Source organism: Euwallacea fornicatus, chromosome 27 (assembly GCF_040115645.1).
Source record: "Euwallacea fornicatus isolate EFF26 chromosome 27, ASM4011564v1, whole genome shotgun sequence".
NCBI classification, from domain to species: Eukaryota; Metazoa; Arthropoda; class Insecta; order Coleoptera; family Curculionidae; genus Euwallacea; species Euwallacea fornicatus.
In genome coordinates, this window is record NC_089567.1 from 666,059 (window position 1) to 684,941 (window position 18,883).

Genomic DNA, 18,883 nt, shown 5'->3' on the forward strand with positions numbered 1-18,883 from the left:
AGAATAGTTTTTTTAGTCTTTTGACGATATCTAAGGATCCACTTGAGATGCAAAATTCGGACTTTCTACGTCTATTATCGTTAAAATCAGTTACGTTTTGAGCGCCACTTCAATTTCTTCCCGTATGCTGGAGGCGAAGACTTTGGAGTTGCGCGAGATACTTTTGCTCCTAATTTTTGCACCACTTTAAATTAGCAAAAAATCACAATTGGGCCACAGGCTCGGTTTCCTCGGTAACCAGATTTAAATATTTTAGATTGTTTTTTGCGTGACCACTTTAAAACTTTAGTTTACACTACGCCTGAGGAATCGCATTATTGCATCTTGCCGCACGGCTCGTAACGCCGGGTATTTTCGAACGGGTACGTCAATCGCTAAGCCTTGGTTGGAGGCCTGCATTACCACAGGAGGAGGTCATTTTAAACAATTGTTGCGATTGTAAAATGCTAATTTCCCAGTGGCGTAAAAATTAGGTACAAAAGTATCTCAGGCAACCCTGAAATCTCCGCCTCTGGGGTGTGGAAAAAAATTGAAGTAGCGCCCAAAACGTGACTACTATTAATGATAATAGACGCGCAAAATCTGAATTGTGTGTCTCAAACGATTTCTGAGATATTGTCAAAAGACTAAAAAAAACTGTTTTCCGACATTCTGTATCTCGAAAACTATGCTTTCGCGGACCCATGTCGATAGGAACTTTTTTTCTTATAATAAGCTCAAGAATCGCGCCCTTCATTTTTCGACAACATTTTTAGAAACACCCTGTGTAGCTCCAAAACTATTTTCTTAATCAATACAACATTTTAGCTACTTTTCCATAAAATCGCCTCCCCCCGCTTTGAACACTTGTCCCATCGCGCCTCCAACTTCCTAATGCCTCCGGCATAAAATTCTTTTGGTTGCTATTACAGCCATATTTATCCTTGGATCTGGACTTCTTCGCGGAAGCCGCATTTTTTCCCGCGTAGAGCCTCCCTAAGAGCATCGAACATATGGAAGTCTGAAGGGGCAAGATCTGGGCTGTAAGGAGGGTACGGAAGAATCTTCCAGTTTTGAACGCACTCTTCAGTAAACTGTGCACCTTCAGTGTGAATGGCAGGCAGCAACATATCGGAGCAATATTGGGTGTTGGTGCAAGTCACGTCAATGCAAAATGCAAGGGAGGCAGTTACAACTTCGATCGGTCGTCCGCTTCACCGCTGATGAACGAGACTTTCGCGGCCATTTTTAAACTGTTCAACCCACTTGAAAATGTACGAACGGTTTAAACAATTCTTCCCATACACTTTTAACATCCTTACGTGATTTTCACTATCTTTAACACCATCTGTGGCTAAAAATCTGACAACAGCAGATTTTTCTTCCGCGATGCAATTCTCGATCGGACTTAACGTCTCGAACTGACCGATTTATAGGTTACATTTACAAAATCTTGTTAATCAGCTAATGGCAAGGATGCCGACTTGACGCGACTTTTGCATTGCTTCGCGAAACCGTTTTTTAGCTATACAGACTAGTCTCGATACTTAACGGCCGACCCTCGTATGGTTCTAAAAGCGACGGCTTAAAGTAGCTTTCCTCACGAGCGTGCCGTAAAGCGGCGTTTTCGCACGCGACTCGAAGCATTAAAAAATCGTAAATACACATTTGACGCGCGTGCGGCAAAACTTTACGCCACACGTGTAGAAATTTTACCGCACGCCAATATTTCACCGATCTTGGGACACCGCGTCTATGTACAGCGTCAGGCGTTGCATTGACTTCTCGTGGTCTCCAAATAGGTAAAACTCATTATGAACATAAGCATTTCTGCGATTGATACAAATCGATTAATTGGGGTTAAATCAGGTTAGTGAATGTACGGTTAGTTCGGGCTCGGAGCGAGCAAGTACGCACATTAAGGCCGTGGCCGTAATAACTGGGATATAAATTTATGTTTGCATTAAGTGCTTTATTGCCTATTAGTTTATATTTTATTCCCTTCTCCTTTCATTCTGATTCATTGCGCTGTTGTGACAACCCCACAATGCAGGCTCCCGGTACTTGTTTCAAGGACTTCCTATGCATGCTATTCGACGAATTTCGTAGAATCACGGCAGAATTTAAATACAAAAAGTCTGAATTAATTATGCCCGATTAGAATAAACTGCAAACATCCTACTTAAAACGATGTTTGTACAAAGATACGATATCAAGAAAATGAACGATTGAATCTTCTGCAAGTATTTGTCAATATTTTGTATCTCGACTTATTTTCATATATTTTTAATAATTTATCGTTGTCGTTAGTGGGTTTAGCGGATAAGTTACGTATATCAAGTCAAGTGCATGAACTTAGACTAATTTTACATATATATATTTTTTTAATTGGTATGGAACTTATTTACTTCCAAACGCAGTTCGCAATTTAAGTTTTGAGCATTGGTGTATTGTTTCAGAAATAGCAAGATAGATAATGCGCTCGTTGGAAATGACGGCACCTTGGCACGACGAAGAAGAAGAAGACGTTGAAGTAGAAGTAGAAATGGAACTTAAACACAACAATTTAAATGGAAGAGCAGATGATCTTACAGAATCGAGTAGCGACGAAACGACGGGCAAAAAGAGGCGAAAGCATGGAGGTAATTTTTTTCTCTCAATTTCATACAACGGTGGCCATTGAAATAGAGCCAGTTCAAAGAAATACATTGCTTGGGAAATAAAGTTTTAATATCACACCGAATTAGTATAAAAATTGCATATTGTAAATATACAGGGTGTTTCCTAACTACGTGTGAAAAATTTAAAGGCGTAATCCTCGACTGATTTTGAGTCAAAAAAGTCTAATAAACATATGTCCGCAAATGCCTTGTTTCCAAGATACAGGGTGTTGACTGAAAGACCTTGAAAAAGGTATTAAAGGTTTCTAAAGGTTTGGTGGTACTTACTAACTTGATGAATGAACGATCTGAAGAGACTCGTCTATGCTGTCCCAATAAACACTCTAAATCAACTTCTGGAACGTATAATTACCGGATGTGAAACGATACGCAACACACCAGGAGTTTTCGAGAGAGTGAGACAATCACTAACAAGAAGGACGGAAGCGTGCATCATGAGTAATGGTGGTCATTTTCAGCAATTCTTATGATTAATCATTAAAGCATTCCCCCAAAAAATTGTCTTTTCGAAAATTCAAACACCCAAATTGAGTCATTTTGGAAATAAAATCTCTTTTTCTTGTCACATTTCAACACCCTGTATATTGGAAGCAAGGCATTTGCGGACATATGTTTATTAGACATTTTTGACTCAAAATCAGTCGAGGATTACGCCTTTAAATTTTTTACACGTAGTTAGGAAACACCCTGTATAATAAGGAAAGAAAACTTTAACAACAAATTTAATTTTTTTAAATTGCATAAACATAATATTTAACGAATAAAATCAACACAAAGAGTTGGTCATAAAAATAGAGCCAGCCGAAGATAGAGGCGTAATTAATGTAGGCTTTTTCTTAACTTGTCTAGGGTTTTATTTCTGAGTTGTTACAATTAGGGGCTTACTTACTAACTTAACTAAGAGGATACTTGCGTTCCTTCGCGACACTCCCGACACCTCACCGAATCATCACCTCGAGCACCAAAAAGAGAGCGTCCCAGTTTCTCCAATACCTTAAATGCTACTTTCTGGAGCAATAAACCAGCGGCGTATCCTAACCAGAGACCGATTCCCGATCCGCCATGTGGCCAGCCATATCTGAACATCATGAACCATCCTTGATCAGAACCGTTGTGGACTGTCCTTCTACCCTCTTTCCTGGTTCTAACAAAGAGATGCTCGACTTTCTTTTACTTCACGCGGCTCTCGACCAAGGATAATTACTGGGAAAATTCCAGTAATGCTGCGAACCACATGAACTCAGTGACCATACACATGGGCGTATCATCAGGGCACCTCACTCTTTATTCCCCTAACCTAGCCTAAATTATAGCTACTTTACAATGTACATCCTCCTATTTGCACCTCGATTTGGTCAGATGGCAACAATTATACTTATTAATTAATATTTACGAAATATTGCAGCGATCTGACAAACGGATCCTACATTAATAATATTTTGCAGTTTCAAAATTATTAAATAACGCTTAAACTCTCTTTATACTCTTAATAACTTTAAACTCTTTGTTACATAACCATTACGTTTAACAACTCCGACGCGCCTTCTAGGCACAGAGCTTTTGACACACGTCTAGTGGTATTCCTTCTCATTCTGTCTTGATCATCTCCCAGAGTTCGTCCTTGTTTTTCGTTTTATGTTTGCCAACAGCATTCTTGAGGACGGTCCGTGAGTTCTCAATAGGATTAAGGTCCGGCGATTGGGAGGGCCAAGGTAACAAATCCACATTATTATCATTTAAAAATGTTCTCGTTCTCCTAGACGTGTGCTTCGGGTCGTTGTCTTGTCGGTACTTCCGTATTAGCGGCATGGTCTCCTCTGCAAAAGGCAACATAATGTCTCGAAGAATCTGGACATATTCATGTTGATCCATGATTTCTTTAATTCGGTAAATTGTTCCTACACCGTACCATGGAAAGGCTCCCCAAAGTTTTATGTTACCACCTCCATATTGTTTTAATGGTTTGTCTTGGTAATGATTCCTGGCTGCGTGGTCTTCTCACATAGTGTCTCCCCAAATCACATCCCATTAGATTTATTTGTTATTGTTTCATCCCTCCATGAAATAAAGTACCATTTTTTTCTTCTCTCCCCCCCACCATCTTAATTCGAATGGTCTTGGGCGAATTTTAAAAATCGTTTGATGTTCTTGGAGGATAACAAAGGACCTTTTCTGGCTGTTCTGCCGTGTAAATTATTTGTCTGAAGCCTTCTTCGAATAGTTCTTGTACTCGTTTCCAAATCTAGTTCAGTTTCAATACTGATAGACGTCTTCAAGGGATCTTTTTTGAAGACTCGAAGAATTTGCCTCTCTGTATGAGGACTTGTTTCGCTCTTCGCTCCACGATTTTCTCAATTCGGTGGTGTTCTTATAGGATTTTCAATTATTTTTTTTAAGCACCCGATAAGTCTTGCAATTTCTCTTAGCGATTTTCCCGCTTTCCGCAGTGTTAAGATCGCCACTCTTTCCTCCGCCGTGCACTGAACGCCACGGCCCATTTTTATCTGAGTTATTCTTCAGTACTGCACTAAATGTTAAAAAGGAAATCGCGGTGATAACTTCAAGGGAACGACAAGTCCAAACTTGAAGGAACACTAGTGTTACGTATTTTATTTTTCACGTCTCTATTTTCGCGACCAGACAAATTGAGACCAAACAAGACCAAACAAGTTTAAATTTTTATCGTGTTCACTTACAATTTCCATTTCGGTGCGAATTTGAAATAATTTCTATGGAACATTCATAGGAATTATATAGAGGTTCATCGAAACGTTTCTAGAAAGTCGTAGCGTTGAATTCTACCAAAAGCATCAGCTGGCTCTATTCCAATGGTCACCACTGTATGTAGTAGAATTGTCAATGAGCTTCCCCGTGAGCGAACAAAAATTTCTAACCAATAAAAGTCATAAGGACTAATGCCCAGTAAATTGGATTGCAAATCGGATTACGATAGAAACAAGGGCAATAATTGAATCACTTGTCTATCAGTAAGCAGAATTACATGGAACACTGGGCTTTTATTGAGAAAGAAGTTTGAAGAATTCGATTATCGAGCAATATTTAAATTGGAATTCCCGCCTCAACTAATGCAAATAGAAAGCTTTGGTTCCCCAGGTGTGGACTAGAGCAGATCCAAATTAAAACCTCTTATTTGGTTGCGCTGTTTGAAGAGTGTTACTTACCTGAAACTCGATTAAAGCTGTTTGAAGTGGGTCGCAAAGAAGTTGCTAATTAACACATCTCTTAATTAATTATTTTCATTGGAAGATTTATCGGCCCCATGCAAAACAAACCGTGCCCAATCCCGATCGCGTTTTGAGGATTTTAACAAATCGGATGTAATACGTTACAGTGCACATCCTAAATGCTAATATTAGTTCTGCATGGACATCAGAGTTGTTTGCTTATTTACCACAAACATTCAAGTCACGTTTTCACAATTTCGAATATTGAAATTTTATGCCCCAAATTTCTAAACTGCTTTTTGAATAATTGGGACCAATTAAGCATTCAGTAGCGTTCATTCGTTCATATTGAGTAAAATTTTATGTTTTGGTTGGTTTGACGGCGCACAATCCAAAATTAACCAATTAGAAAACAGGAAGTGTTTAAAACAAGAGATTCAGTGGTTCGTGCGGTTCTTTGGGACGCCCTGTATATATGCAAAAATTCTCAGTTCCAGACGAGTGCTCACATTGTCGAGGTCGCAACACACACAACCGATATCTATATGCGATGTTTAATTCATTTATTTATTTATTTTTTCGCGATAATTCGGCTTATTCGCCGGCTGCAGGTGGAATCTCGTGGTCAGCCGAATTACACCACGAGAGTATTTGCCGAGAGCGATCCTAGTCGGCCCTTGCCGAACATCGAACGTTTGCTATTCGAGGGTTTCCCAACCCCACATATTTGGAGCAGGCAGCTCTACCGCGAGCGAGAGAAAACGACGTGGCGGAGGGTTGCTACCTTTTTGCAACGCCCTGTATTCGTTTTCGTCAAATTGATAGCGATTATCAATACAGATATGCACCGCCAACGATATTAGCCGTCATGTATGTACGCAGAAAATACTCGTCCTTCTACCCGCATTCGATGTTGAGATATCAGAAAATCAGACATAAACTGATAGAAAAATGAAGAGAATGTATACAGGTGATAATTGAAAACCGAGCAGCGAAAGTGGAACCGTAAGCGAAGGGCGCTGATCAGGCCAATTACTATTGCCATTAAACTTCTGACATTGACCAGAGATAAGAGATAAATTTATACCAAACGTTCCTCCAAAATGTCAACACCCACTTGAATTTTTTTGATCATCACCTTTTAGAAATCTTTTCCAGACAAGTAGCAGTGAAAATGATACTGATTCTGACGTCACCAAATTGTCAAGAGCTCTCTCCTGCTGACGTCTTCTTTTAAATAAGCACCACGACTTAAATCGATGGGGCCTTTTCATTTATTATTATACACATATAGACAGGGTGATCCATTAAGACAAACAAAGGGGGTGTCATTTCGACATATTTACGATGCTTCACGACTGATCTAATGCGAGAAAGGAGATAAACTTCCTTGCCTATTTTACTTTCTATTAAATTACATCTCATGACCCGCTAAAACTTTATCTTAGCTTTTAGTAAATTCCCGTATAATTGAAGTCAAAAACCACTCCATTACCATATTAATAATTTAAAACGTAACTAATTCGTATCCGGTTATAAACAAATATTGATGCACCTGAAATCCTCAGTTAAAGCGAATTTCTAAAATTAGATTGGAATTCATTTAAATAATCAAACATAAACTGGAACATATTTACATCACATGAATTTCAATCTACGGGGAAAACGGCCTAATAATGAATATTAATGTTGTAAAACCTGTAAAGCCCAGTTTGGGTAAACAAAAGTATTCTAATGATTCCGCCAGTATGAATTTCTTTAATGCGACCATAGTGCATTACATGGTACGTGTAATAATTATGTAATTGGTAGTTCAATTAATTTTGCCAAGTTAATTAAAGTGTGAATTGGAACACTGGAAAGTTGTATAATTGAATTTAGATGTGAAGTTAATATTGGGAGATTTAACAATTATAGATTTGATCAGACGTTTCGCTTTTAACTGATTATAGAATTTTACAAGTATCGGACTGGAAATTTTTTCATCGTACTTGTAATCTTGTCAACATTGAGATAAGAGACATATTAGATACGTCGAGCTACAAAGAGATAAAAAAATTCAAATTTTAATAAAATAAGTGCAATTTTTCAGGCTTTGCATGGTCGGGCTCAATTATTTCATTAATGAAAATACCTATAGAACGTCTTCCAAGTTTCACAGCTTTAATTCAGGTGTAACAAAAACAATATTCAATTCTAGAGTAACAGTATAATTTATTCTAGTCTAATCAATTCAAATGCAAATTCCGAAAAAAAGTCACTTGAATTAACAAATTATACAGCGAAGAAGTATCTAAATACATACATTAGGGTTGCGGTGTATGGCTGCTGCCAGACAGATCAAATCTCCCCTCATCGAAGGAAAATGCCGGCAACCCAAAGATAATTAAAAAACTATGTTAATTATTAAATTCGGCAGTACTTGTGGAAGTTAGAAGAATCCATGATTTGTGGTCACTATCTGCACCGAGGAGTAACCAGAGGACTTCATAGGACCCTTGCCACGACGATAAGAGCTTTTCATGGCAAACGAATTAAAAAACTAAAAAAAAAACACTTATAATATGAGAATATATAGGAAAAAAGTCACCTTCAAACAGCACCTCACTAAGAAGCAAAAACTTCCTGACCTCTCCGTTAATTTTTTTTGGAAAAACTCTCCTTTAGGGCGATCTTTATTAAAGCTTTCTCTCTCATCAACGGGCACCGACATAGTATATATCACCAACGCATATCCTGCATATAGAAATAATTCAATATTTATTCGATATTTCAGGAAGTGTATCCAGTGGAAGCGCATCCAGCACAACAACACCATACAGGCGGCGGAAAACCTGTATCAGCGCGAGAGAGAGAAATCTACGAAGACTGGAAAGTAACGAGAGAGAAAGAATGAGAATGCATTCACTGAATGATGCGTTCGAGGTAAGCATTTTCACTTGATTTCACACAATGCATGATAATAGATTATTTACCTTACGAGTGCGAAAAATACTTTGCCGCACGCTGACACCAAACTGAGTTCGAACAGCAATAAACTGTTGAAAAGACACTTTGGCATGTGTGAGGTGTAATTTTTCCTGCCAGCTCATCTGCGTTAATTTTATTGTTTTCCATGAATTCAATAAAATATCTGCGTACAATGACAAATACCCACAAACTGATACTGACACGTGTCACTTTGATTTGCGTATGGTAAAACTCTAAATATTTTACCCTTTAGAGTCTGGAAAACATGCGAAATCACTTGTTTGTCCAGATAAATTCCACAGGGTGTTTTTCTAAAAAAGGGACAATTTTCCTTTGTCCTGTAGTAAAATATGGAGCTATCGTGGACGGGTGAAGAGAGTAAATACGTTAATAATAATTTTCGTTTCAAACTGTTAATTACTCTATTAACACTATCGAACCGCGATATTTAAATATTTAGTTAATGCGGAACCCTAACCGTCCACTTTTTCACCAAAAAGAAAACCCTCCACCGCATTCTTCAAAAATTATTCTGAATCTAGTGAAAAAAAGGATTTTTGAGATATCATTATGAGCACCTCAAAAATTCCACTTTTGGCTTGAAGAAAGAACAAAAGATTTTCAATAAATATCAATTTCTATGAGATCCACATACGGGGTAATTGTAAAGCGGAAATCACATCTTAAATACTTATCAGATGAAGGACCTACTCATCAACAGGAAAAGTACTTCATTGCGTAATCAGTAACATGGATTATCACTCCGCCAGCTTCTTTAGGTTTATCTGATCCAATCTGAATGAGCATCGAGGGTGGTCTGCTGTGAGTTCGGTAATGCGAGATTTTACAAGAAAACTGCCACTTTAAGCCACGTTTAAATTTAAACGGGGCTTCGATTAACAGTTTTGGATGTAAAAGTCAACTCGAGCTACGTTCAGACTTAAACTCAGCTGGTAGCGTCGCTGAATGCGGGGGTGCATAACACAAGAATTAGTGACAAAGACAGCCTCGTACATTAAACGAGATACCAAAATCAAAGTAAGGAATTATCAATCATTATCGCAGTCTTGCGATGATTCCGTGGAAAAAAAGGAAATAAAGTTGGTATTTTCGTGCGCATGCGGGGCAAGAGATAGATGGGGTAGAACCCACCATTATGGACATATTCCAGTTATGGAACTTGTTATGATAAATGTGCCGTGCACCTCTAAATTGTACCTCTGTTTTTCTTGAATATCAATCGATTGAGTTTGAATCGCCTTAAGCCATTGAATATAGTTTTAAAACGCCTTTAATTTGAGTCGTTACTTGAGCCATGTTTCAATTTTTTAAAACCGGCCATTTTGCCTTACCGATAACGTAAGCAATATTTAGAGAAATGAGTAAATTTCAAAAATATAGCATTTTTGCCGTATTAAACGGTGCTTTTCAATATTTTAAAAGAGATAATTGGTTAAAAAGTTAATAGAATCGGGGGATATTTAGAGCCATGCGGCGTGTTCGATCCCACCAGCTTAAGTTAACAACGCTTTAGACTCTTTCCGTTAATTAGGTAAAACAGTAATTCTGAAGTTTCTGGAGCTGTTTATTTTCCAGCCATAAATCTCCTCGTATCTAACGCTTAGTGAATTTGCCCGTTTATTGCGACACAACAGCGACTTTAATTTTGTAAAATATTGCAAAAGTTGCAACAGGTCTGACCTCCAAATTATAAAAGTGCTCAGAGTTTTACCTCTGACATAGTTCCAATTGAAACGGAGCAACGAATTAATTCGATTATAACCTGAACTAACCGGAATTTCAATTAAAAAAAAAAAAAAGTCGTTTTCAGGATGTTACGCAACACCTACTTAAAATCGAGCCCACTTGCCAAGACGATCATTTTAACGCATAAAATGTGATCACAATACATATCAACTGTTCACTTGCTTTAACTAAGAATTAACAGAACTAAACTAAAAATGTTGATATTTTGATCCTGTAGCCCTAAAGTCTGCGTGTACAGGGTGTCTTCAAAAAACGAGTGAAGCTGCAACTCAGTTGTCCATGAAGGGATTTTCACGAGCTAAAAAACAAATAAAATTATGTTTTTCAGACTGCTAAGCAACGTCAAAGTTGATCTTTTTTTAACTCAACTTCTGCTTCAGGCGTCGACTTCAGAATTTCTAGCAGAACTCCATGTTTGTTTTACATTTTTCGATGGATAATAGGTTTCCGAAGTTAACGATGCGCGACAAGTTGTTGTTGGAAGAATTTTTAGTCAAAAAATGTGGATTTTTATTTGAAATTTTAAAGTTTGGATTTTTTTAAAATTACATCAACGTTGATTTCATGCATCATTCAATTCGGAAAAATATTTTCCATCAAAAAATGTAAAAAAAAAAACACGGAGCCCCATTTGATATTCTGAAGTCGACGCCCGAAGCAGAGAAGCTTAAGTTCAAAAAAAGAATCTTTGACGCTACTTGATAGCCTGAAAAACATGATTTTACTCGATTTCAAACTCCTTCCGTGAACAATTCAGCTACAGCTTCGACTGCTTCTTCACACCGCCTGTAAATTAATACTTTAGCCGCGAATGATGTTATATCGGAATGTTTTGTTTCAGCAACTTAGAGAAGTAATTCCACATATAAAAATGGAAAGAAAGCTTTCGAAAATAGAAACTCTCACACTAGCCAAAAATTACATAATGGCCCTTACGAATGTAATATGTGAAATGAGAGGAGAGGAGAAACATTACACGTAAGTAGAATTGAATTTTTATGTTTTAACATTTGAGTCTTTGTTATTATCGATAACTTCCATGGATTTTTTCCCTTCGTTCGTAATTGTGAGTTTGCGCCATTTTAAGCAATGTTCTTCACGTGAGAATGTCTGGACAATTCACTGTGTCAAAGTTCAAAAAGGAAAAACCAAAAGCGCCAGTTTTGCTTCACTGGCAACGGAATGCGATTTTGATTCATTTGATGGATCATCGAAAGAAAATTTCTTTTTTCCGGCGCCGCATCAGAGAGAGAGAGAGTAAAACATGTGGAACTTATTACTAAACTCCGACACCCTGTATTTCGGAAATGAAGCGATCCCGGACATATGTTTATGCGAGCTTTTTAGCTTTTTTTATTCCAAGGAATATCTCCGTCAATTTATGCCGAAAACCGCTTTTTGCGCCGAACTAAACCACCTCGCTCCATGAATCGGTAATTTGATAGCTACATTTACTTCGCTGAAACCTCGGCAATTATCATATTTCAAAATTCAATTTGGTTTTTATTCCGTTGAAGACCGTTTATTTTATTACCTTGTCCCGAACATGTGAACGTGTTGACTATTTTGCAAGACCGAATATAAATAAGATCGGACATTGGGCAATTAAACAATAATTACCGCTTATTATTGATATCCGACAACCGGACAAACGTTGTAATAAACGTAACACACTGGACATTAACGATTACCCTTTATTCGAGGCAAATAACGCAGCGGCTTAAGTAATAGCGCCATATAACTAAGTATCGACGCTTTTCGAAAAAAAAAAACATAGATTAAAGATATAATATTAAGAGATTAGTTTTATTCGGTTTTAGCACCAAAGAGGCCGTTTATTGGCCATAAAAGCGATTAATTATTACTGCACGACTATAAAATGGACGGCATGCCCCGTCAATGTGTTATAATAATCGGCTTGACCGGCTGCCAGGGCTCCTGGGACGCTCGTCTCAGGAACCGCGTCCTTCGCCAGGATCGCAAAACCCCAAAAAGCTCTCACGAATTCGCTTCACAGCTTATCTCAATTTCCAGGTTTCAAGACGCCGAGAGCGACAGCAACATAGATGGTGAGCCGACGGAAGAGGCCAACAACAACAGCATGTTTCAGCAGGACCTGGAGAACTTCCCGGAAGACGCCATGGTCAATTAGTCGACTTATTGCCTAAAATCCATTTTCGTTACTGAGCCTTCAGGTGCTCACCAAAAGCAGCTGATACTTTTCTCCGAGAGTGCGACTAGAGAAGATCTAGTTTGGTGAAGATGGGAAATGTGTTTCAATTTCTTGCAAGGAACATGTCAATTGATACTTTGAAGAAGTCAACCGTAGTAATACATTGAAAGCTGCAATTATACCTAGACCATCAAAGATGACTGAGTTTGCCATTCTTAGGTACCCTTCGCTGCGTGAGGGTAGTTAAACGTAATGTATTAAAATTCCATAAACGTGAGTGATCATGCCAAGCATTCCAGGTTGTATACTTATAAGATAAGTACCTACCGAAAAGACCATTCCATTTAAATTAGTAGATTCATAGTAGTAGTTGGTAGCTAGGTCAATTTAAACGATAAATTCAAACTGCTGGACTATTATACGTGTCAAAGTTTAAAGCGCCTAATGTATATTTTAAAGACTATAATAAATGTGCATAACGAGATATATGGTTTATATTAAACAGGGTATTTGAGTAAAGTAATACAGCTTTACGGTTTTGGGTAAATATAACTGAACATTATTTTTCCATTTTCAGATTAGTGCTTAAAAGTCTATTGCTTCCAGTGTACTCGACAGGGTTCAAAGATATCCAGCGCTCTTTAGATTGTAAGCCTTGGGGGTTTATATGGCTCACACCAAACTCGACCTCAAACGGTATTACTTCATTTTTTCCATTAAATTTTTTGGGCGTACTAATCAGGATAATCCGAAAAATTAAAGTCGTTCGGGGTCCTTAATGCGCTTCGATAATGGCAGCTTCGGTCCATAGAATAATCCAACATATTTCACCAAACGTCCGGAATAATTGCACTTGTAGATTTTGTGAAGTTGGGACATGTTCGATATTATTAGCTGTTAGGACTTGTCGAAAATTCAGTTCTGGAAGTTTTGCCAATGGAAGACGACACTCGATACGAGCTTGAAAAGAACTTAAAAACTTCATACCTAGAGGAAGGAGCGCACTCCTTGATACATCGTTATTCATAATAATTACCTTCTACAGGTGCAATCTTCAAGGGCTTATCCAAATTTCGGATGATCGTTCGACAAACTAAGTTTGAGCACAATTTGTAGATTGCCGTTTCGATATCTCTGATGTATTTTTCACGTTGGGACAATTTTTGAGGATGATAATGACCATCAAAATTGCATAGATGTTCAGTTCTGGCGCATACCATGGGCTCCAACGTCAGGCCAATAATTGCACCAGCTGGGCAAATTTCGATGTTCGTATCGCGAAACTACGAAGCGATGAAAGACAGAAGAAAAAGGGCATTTCCGACGTCTTTTTTGAGGCAAATTTGCCGTATAAAATTTTTTTAAAATCGTCTTTTGTTGTTAAAAAGAAAAAGATCAATTTTTGACGATTTCGAAAAACCCCCCTAATTTTTTTATTTCGCTAGTTACATAAAAATCGCTTTTGCACTAGTAGAACCGTTTTTTGGCTAGACTGCGGTGGTAAAGATAAAAAAATTTAAAGTACATAGTTTTTAAATTTGTGACATAAAGTTGTATTTTTTAAAAATGAATCATATTTGTTTTTGGCACCACTAAAAAACACTTTTTTTCCCTTGAAAATGAGCTGTAATTGTGGGGTTTCATATAAATTTTACACGCTGTAACGTTGATGTAGAAAAACATGACGCGTGTGATTAAAGCAGGCGTGTAGCCTTGATTTAGCTTTAAAAAATCTTCTAAATTAGTTGTGAGTCTTATCAGTAATAAAACGTTTACAAGCCAAGACAAAAAATTAACAACGATAAAAACATATTTTTTCACAGTAAACGTTCGAACTGTTGCGTGCGCTAAATTGCATCGTTTCGCAACAATTTGGACGCATTAAATACGTGAATTTAGAGATATTATTAACACACGACAAAATTTTGTCTAAGCTCCTCGATGCTGTCACTAGTGGTCGCATGTAAATTATCATTTACGTGTCCGCCGAAAAAAAAAATGAAGCGACGTCAAATCGGGAGAAAGTTATGGCCGCCGCACTTTTTCGTTACATGCTATATAGTTAGGTCCAAAATTCACATTTAACGACTCTAACGCGGCTCTGAGGTTACGAGGTCTTGCATCACCTTGCTGGAACGAATGTCTTCTTAACGACGCCAGAAACTAATATGACTTGTATTTTTAAAAAAACTTTGCATCCAAACTCAAAAACCATGGACTTTGAAAATTTTATTTCTATCTCCGAAATCTACTCAAAAAAGTGTCCTCGTAATGTAAAAATTATTTTCATGTAACTAGCGAAATGAAGAAGATTAGGGGAATTTTTCGAAAATGCCAAAAACCGAACTATCGTTTATAATGCGAGAACAAAAAAATTAAGAATTATCAAAGCAGCATTAAATTCGCCTCAAAAAATGACATCGACAATGTCTTATTAATTTTTTTCTCTCTTATTCTTCCGTAGATTTCCTATAAAAACGTCGAAATTCGTCCATCCTCTACAGAGGAAAAATAAATTTGGAGCATAAAGTTAACAAAGTGGAATTTCAAACAAACCAAAAACGGCTATCTAAACTAGCTTTGAACTATCGGGGGGCATGAAAAGATAATCTACCCATATTTTTGTTACACACTGTAGTTAGAGCTGTTGGTACTAAGTTTAAAGGAACGTAACTTTTTTACCACCCCGTACAAAATTTTTTTCCGATAAAACTTCTATTCCACTAGATGTTTTATCCCAAAAAATGTCTACCCCGAAAGGACCTACGTTTATGAGATATTTACCGTTCAGGTTTTGCATTATATCTAATTATTCGAACTATCCATTATCTATGTGTCGCCAGATGCGTCTATTCGCATTTTATCGCATAAGTAGGTAGTAAAATCTCTTTTCCTTGAAGATGAAATAATACCTATTTGAGGAGGATCGGTGCTTGAAGTGTTCTTTTGCGGTTTCACAATGAAAAACGATAATCCTTTGAGAATAATCACCTAAGTACCTCATAAAGGATTAAGAACTTCTTCAGGAACATTCGCTTTGTCAGTTCTGAAGTTGCCCTAAGTTTTCCATGGGTTAACCGGATTTCCTGAGTTGCTGACTAAGCGGGCATTTCCTGAGTTGACCAGTGAATTTTCTATTTGGATTATCTCCTAATGTACTTAGAAGTTTTATTTGAGCGAATCCTTGTGAAAGTATAACACCCGAAGGTTATTCCATAGTTTCTGTACCAAGTAGTTGATATACTTTTGAATTCGCATATCTACTGCTTTGTTGCTTGTTTAAAACACGACCATAAATATCAAAATGAATTTGACTGGGACAATGAAATAAAGTACAAGTTTTTGCTATTTGCAACATGACAAAACGTATTTAGGTAGGTACTCCACGGACCACCATATTCATATCCGCATTAAAATCATATCTCCAAGGCGCAGGAAACAATCCAATTTTTAAAGAGGCAACGTGGCAGGATTTTCCTTGCCAACAGGTTCCCTTTTTGAGAAGGTAAAGTCTGATAAAATCAGAGAAAAACTGGATAATATTTTCATGGATTTTATTCCCATAGAAGGAAGAGTTAGGCAATGCAGTTTATTGTCCACTGGTGTACGCCAATGTAACTAAGTCACATTTATAGGCTTTAAGATAGAGTAAAGAGTAGCTATACCTACCTAGTTAATATATTATTGTTACTATATAAGACATTATTACCAAGTTTTCAAGTTTATTAACCACTTTTGATGGGCCAGGCAGCGTCTGCCCATACGATTTCCCTTCGCGAAAACGTGTACTTACTGTATCAATGCTTAAATGTCCTCTGTCCGGTACTGATGGCGAGAGGCCTACTATTGCGCGTCTCGGCCGAAATTTCATACTTGACGGGTTAAACCTGCATGCGGGCCAGCCCAACGGAGCGTAAATTCCATATGTCAACAGGTTAAAAGTTATTTATTTTTCTAGTACATAACAATTATCACACCTAACTATATGATTCTTGTTTCTATGTGTACGTTTTAGGAGTTAAAATTGTATACTGCAGCACAGTTAGTCAACGAGATTATAAAAAGAAGGTACCATTTCGTCAAACCCAAATTTGTACATAGCTGGGTTTTGAGTGGGGTATTTTTATGTCTAGCTAATTAGAAATTGTCCTAGTTGTTAATCAAAATGTAGCCTAATTAACGCATATGTTGTGAAGTTACCTGAATTAAAGAAGTGAGGGGGGTATTGTAGGAATACTCAGATTATCGCTCAAGTTAAAATTAGACGGGAAAATTGCCAAAAGATGTAGTGTGTATGTAATTGCCGTCCATTCTATGAGCCATAGTCGTTTATGTTGTCGTTCCCAGATCCAGCACTACTTTAGGTAGGGCCTAGATTATTTAACTAATTTAATTAATGCGCCTGCATAATACATTTTTTGGCGTGTACGGTAATAGCTAGAATCTTGGAGAGTTCCAAACAAAAATGTGATAGTAGAAAAACTTCGAGAAGTTTTTTAGTTAATTGATCATATTATAAAGTATATTATATATATTTTATGACGTGTCTATTAAAATCTAAGCATTGTATTCTTTATATTAAATTTAAACATATATTTAAATAGGCATCTTAACCAGGATGCGTAAGTTTATTGATTAGTAAAACTATAAGATGAGAAATTTATAACAATATTGAATTGAAAATTGATGTATATTGCCTGATTAATATAAGAGAAATTGTTGGTAGTAAGGTATAAACCAATGGAGTTTTCTTGCCTTTCTAACCGCCAGAGACCGAAATGGCATAATCACCTCATAACAGGACTAGTAGACGAATATGAAAATAAAGCGCTCGTAAAAAGCTTTGCATCAAGTTTATAACTATCACCAACCTGACATATTTTTTAATTGCTTAAAAACGTACAATTTCATTTTAAAAATGGCTTTTAGTGCATTACTTCCGACTTTCAGAATCCTCACCCCTGTTCAGCCACCCTTACCAACAATTTATTTTTAAATCAAAAAGTACCCGTAGAGGGTGCGCCGCGGGTCCCAAACGTTCCTAGAGCGAGTAGTACTGAACTGTTTACAATGGAAAGGTTGTACTTCTCGTTCCTTGGCTCATAGCATTTTACTAATATCTTTCCGCCGCCATCGCGGAGGTTAGAACATCGAACGTGGTAGTTTTGTTAGGAGTGGTAAGTCTGTGAATGCAGTCAGATTTCGTGACATTTCATGGCCTCCGCAATCGCCTGACCTTTCTCTAAGTGATTTCTTTATATGGGGCTATTTCGAGACACGCGATTACGAGGCTAAGTCTCGTACATTAGAAGAATTAAAACAAGCGATAGGATATCGAATCACCGAAACCAACGAAGACCTGTTGGAAAGTGTGAAAGCCAATTGTTTCGAGCGTCTTCAATGTTGCGTTGACGAGAATACACAGCATATATATCAGATGTAATTTTCTATTCGCGACTATAAAATCCTGTGTTTTCGACCATGCTGTTTGCTTCGATTGTGCTATTGTTATAAAAAAATAAATTATATATGTGTATACCGAAAACCAATGATTCTATAATTATTTCAAAAACGCTCGATTTCCATGCCGCATCCTGGAGTGCATCGAACGAATGCTAAATCAATAAGGGATATAACAGTTCTCTTAAAGCTGAAGTTGGACATTCAACTTCTTCAAAAAAAAATAAAGTTATTGGATGCAAAATAAAGTAACTCACTATTACATCAAACAAAATTGAAATTCCTACGATAAATGCTCAAATCGAGCTCCAGTGACAATTTGGCAATGACTCGGTCATTTCTCTTATGCAATTATCCAGCTTCGCTTCTGTGATTAGTTCTAAGTCTGTTGGAATTCTAAGACGTAAATTTTATCAAGTTTATGGTCTATTTTGTAACTGAAACCTTTTACGTAACTCCACAAAAAAAAATCGAGCGACGTCAGATCTGGACATCGTCGCGGCCATTTGAGTTTTTCAATTATAGGTCAATATAAATCAAATGCCCCGAAGTTTCTATACTTGTATTTCGCCCACAGAAATATTGAAGTGCCACCGGCATTCCTTAAATCAACAATTCCACGTTTCAATTCCTTATACCAGTTCACTGTGAGTTGGAACTTTAGTATT

General features: G+C 37.3%; 1 protein-coding gene across 5 annotated transcripts in view; it reads left to right on the forward strand.

The window, feature by feature from the left end:
- Positions 1–17,492, forward strand: part of dimm (dimmed) — an 86,829-nt gene extending 69,337 nt beyond the window's left edge. For all 5 annotated transcript variants that reach the window (XM_066296936.1, XM_066296933.1, XM_066296931.1 and 2 more), the window contains exons 2-5: positions 2,439–2,621; positions 8,622–8,770; positions 11,424–11,560; positions 12,617–17,492. In XM_066296936.1, coding sequence (XP_066153033.1) covers positions 2,456–2,621; positions 8,622–8,770; positions 11,424–11,560; positions 12,617–12,734 — 570 coding nt within the window. In that variant the 5' untranslated portion in view covers positions 2,439–2,455 and the 3' untranslated portion in view covers positions 12,735–17,492. The remainder of the gene's footprint in view (positions 1–2,438; positions 2,622–8,621; positions 8,771–11,423; positions 11,561–12,616) is intronic.
- The last annotated feature ends 1,391 nt before the right edge of the window (positions 17,493–18,883 follow it).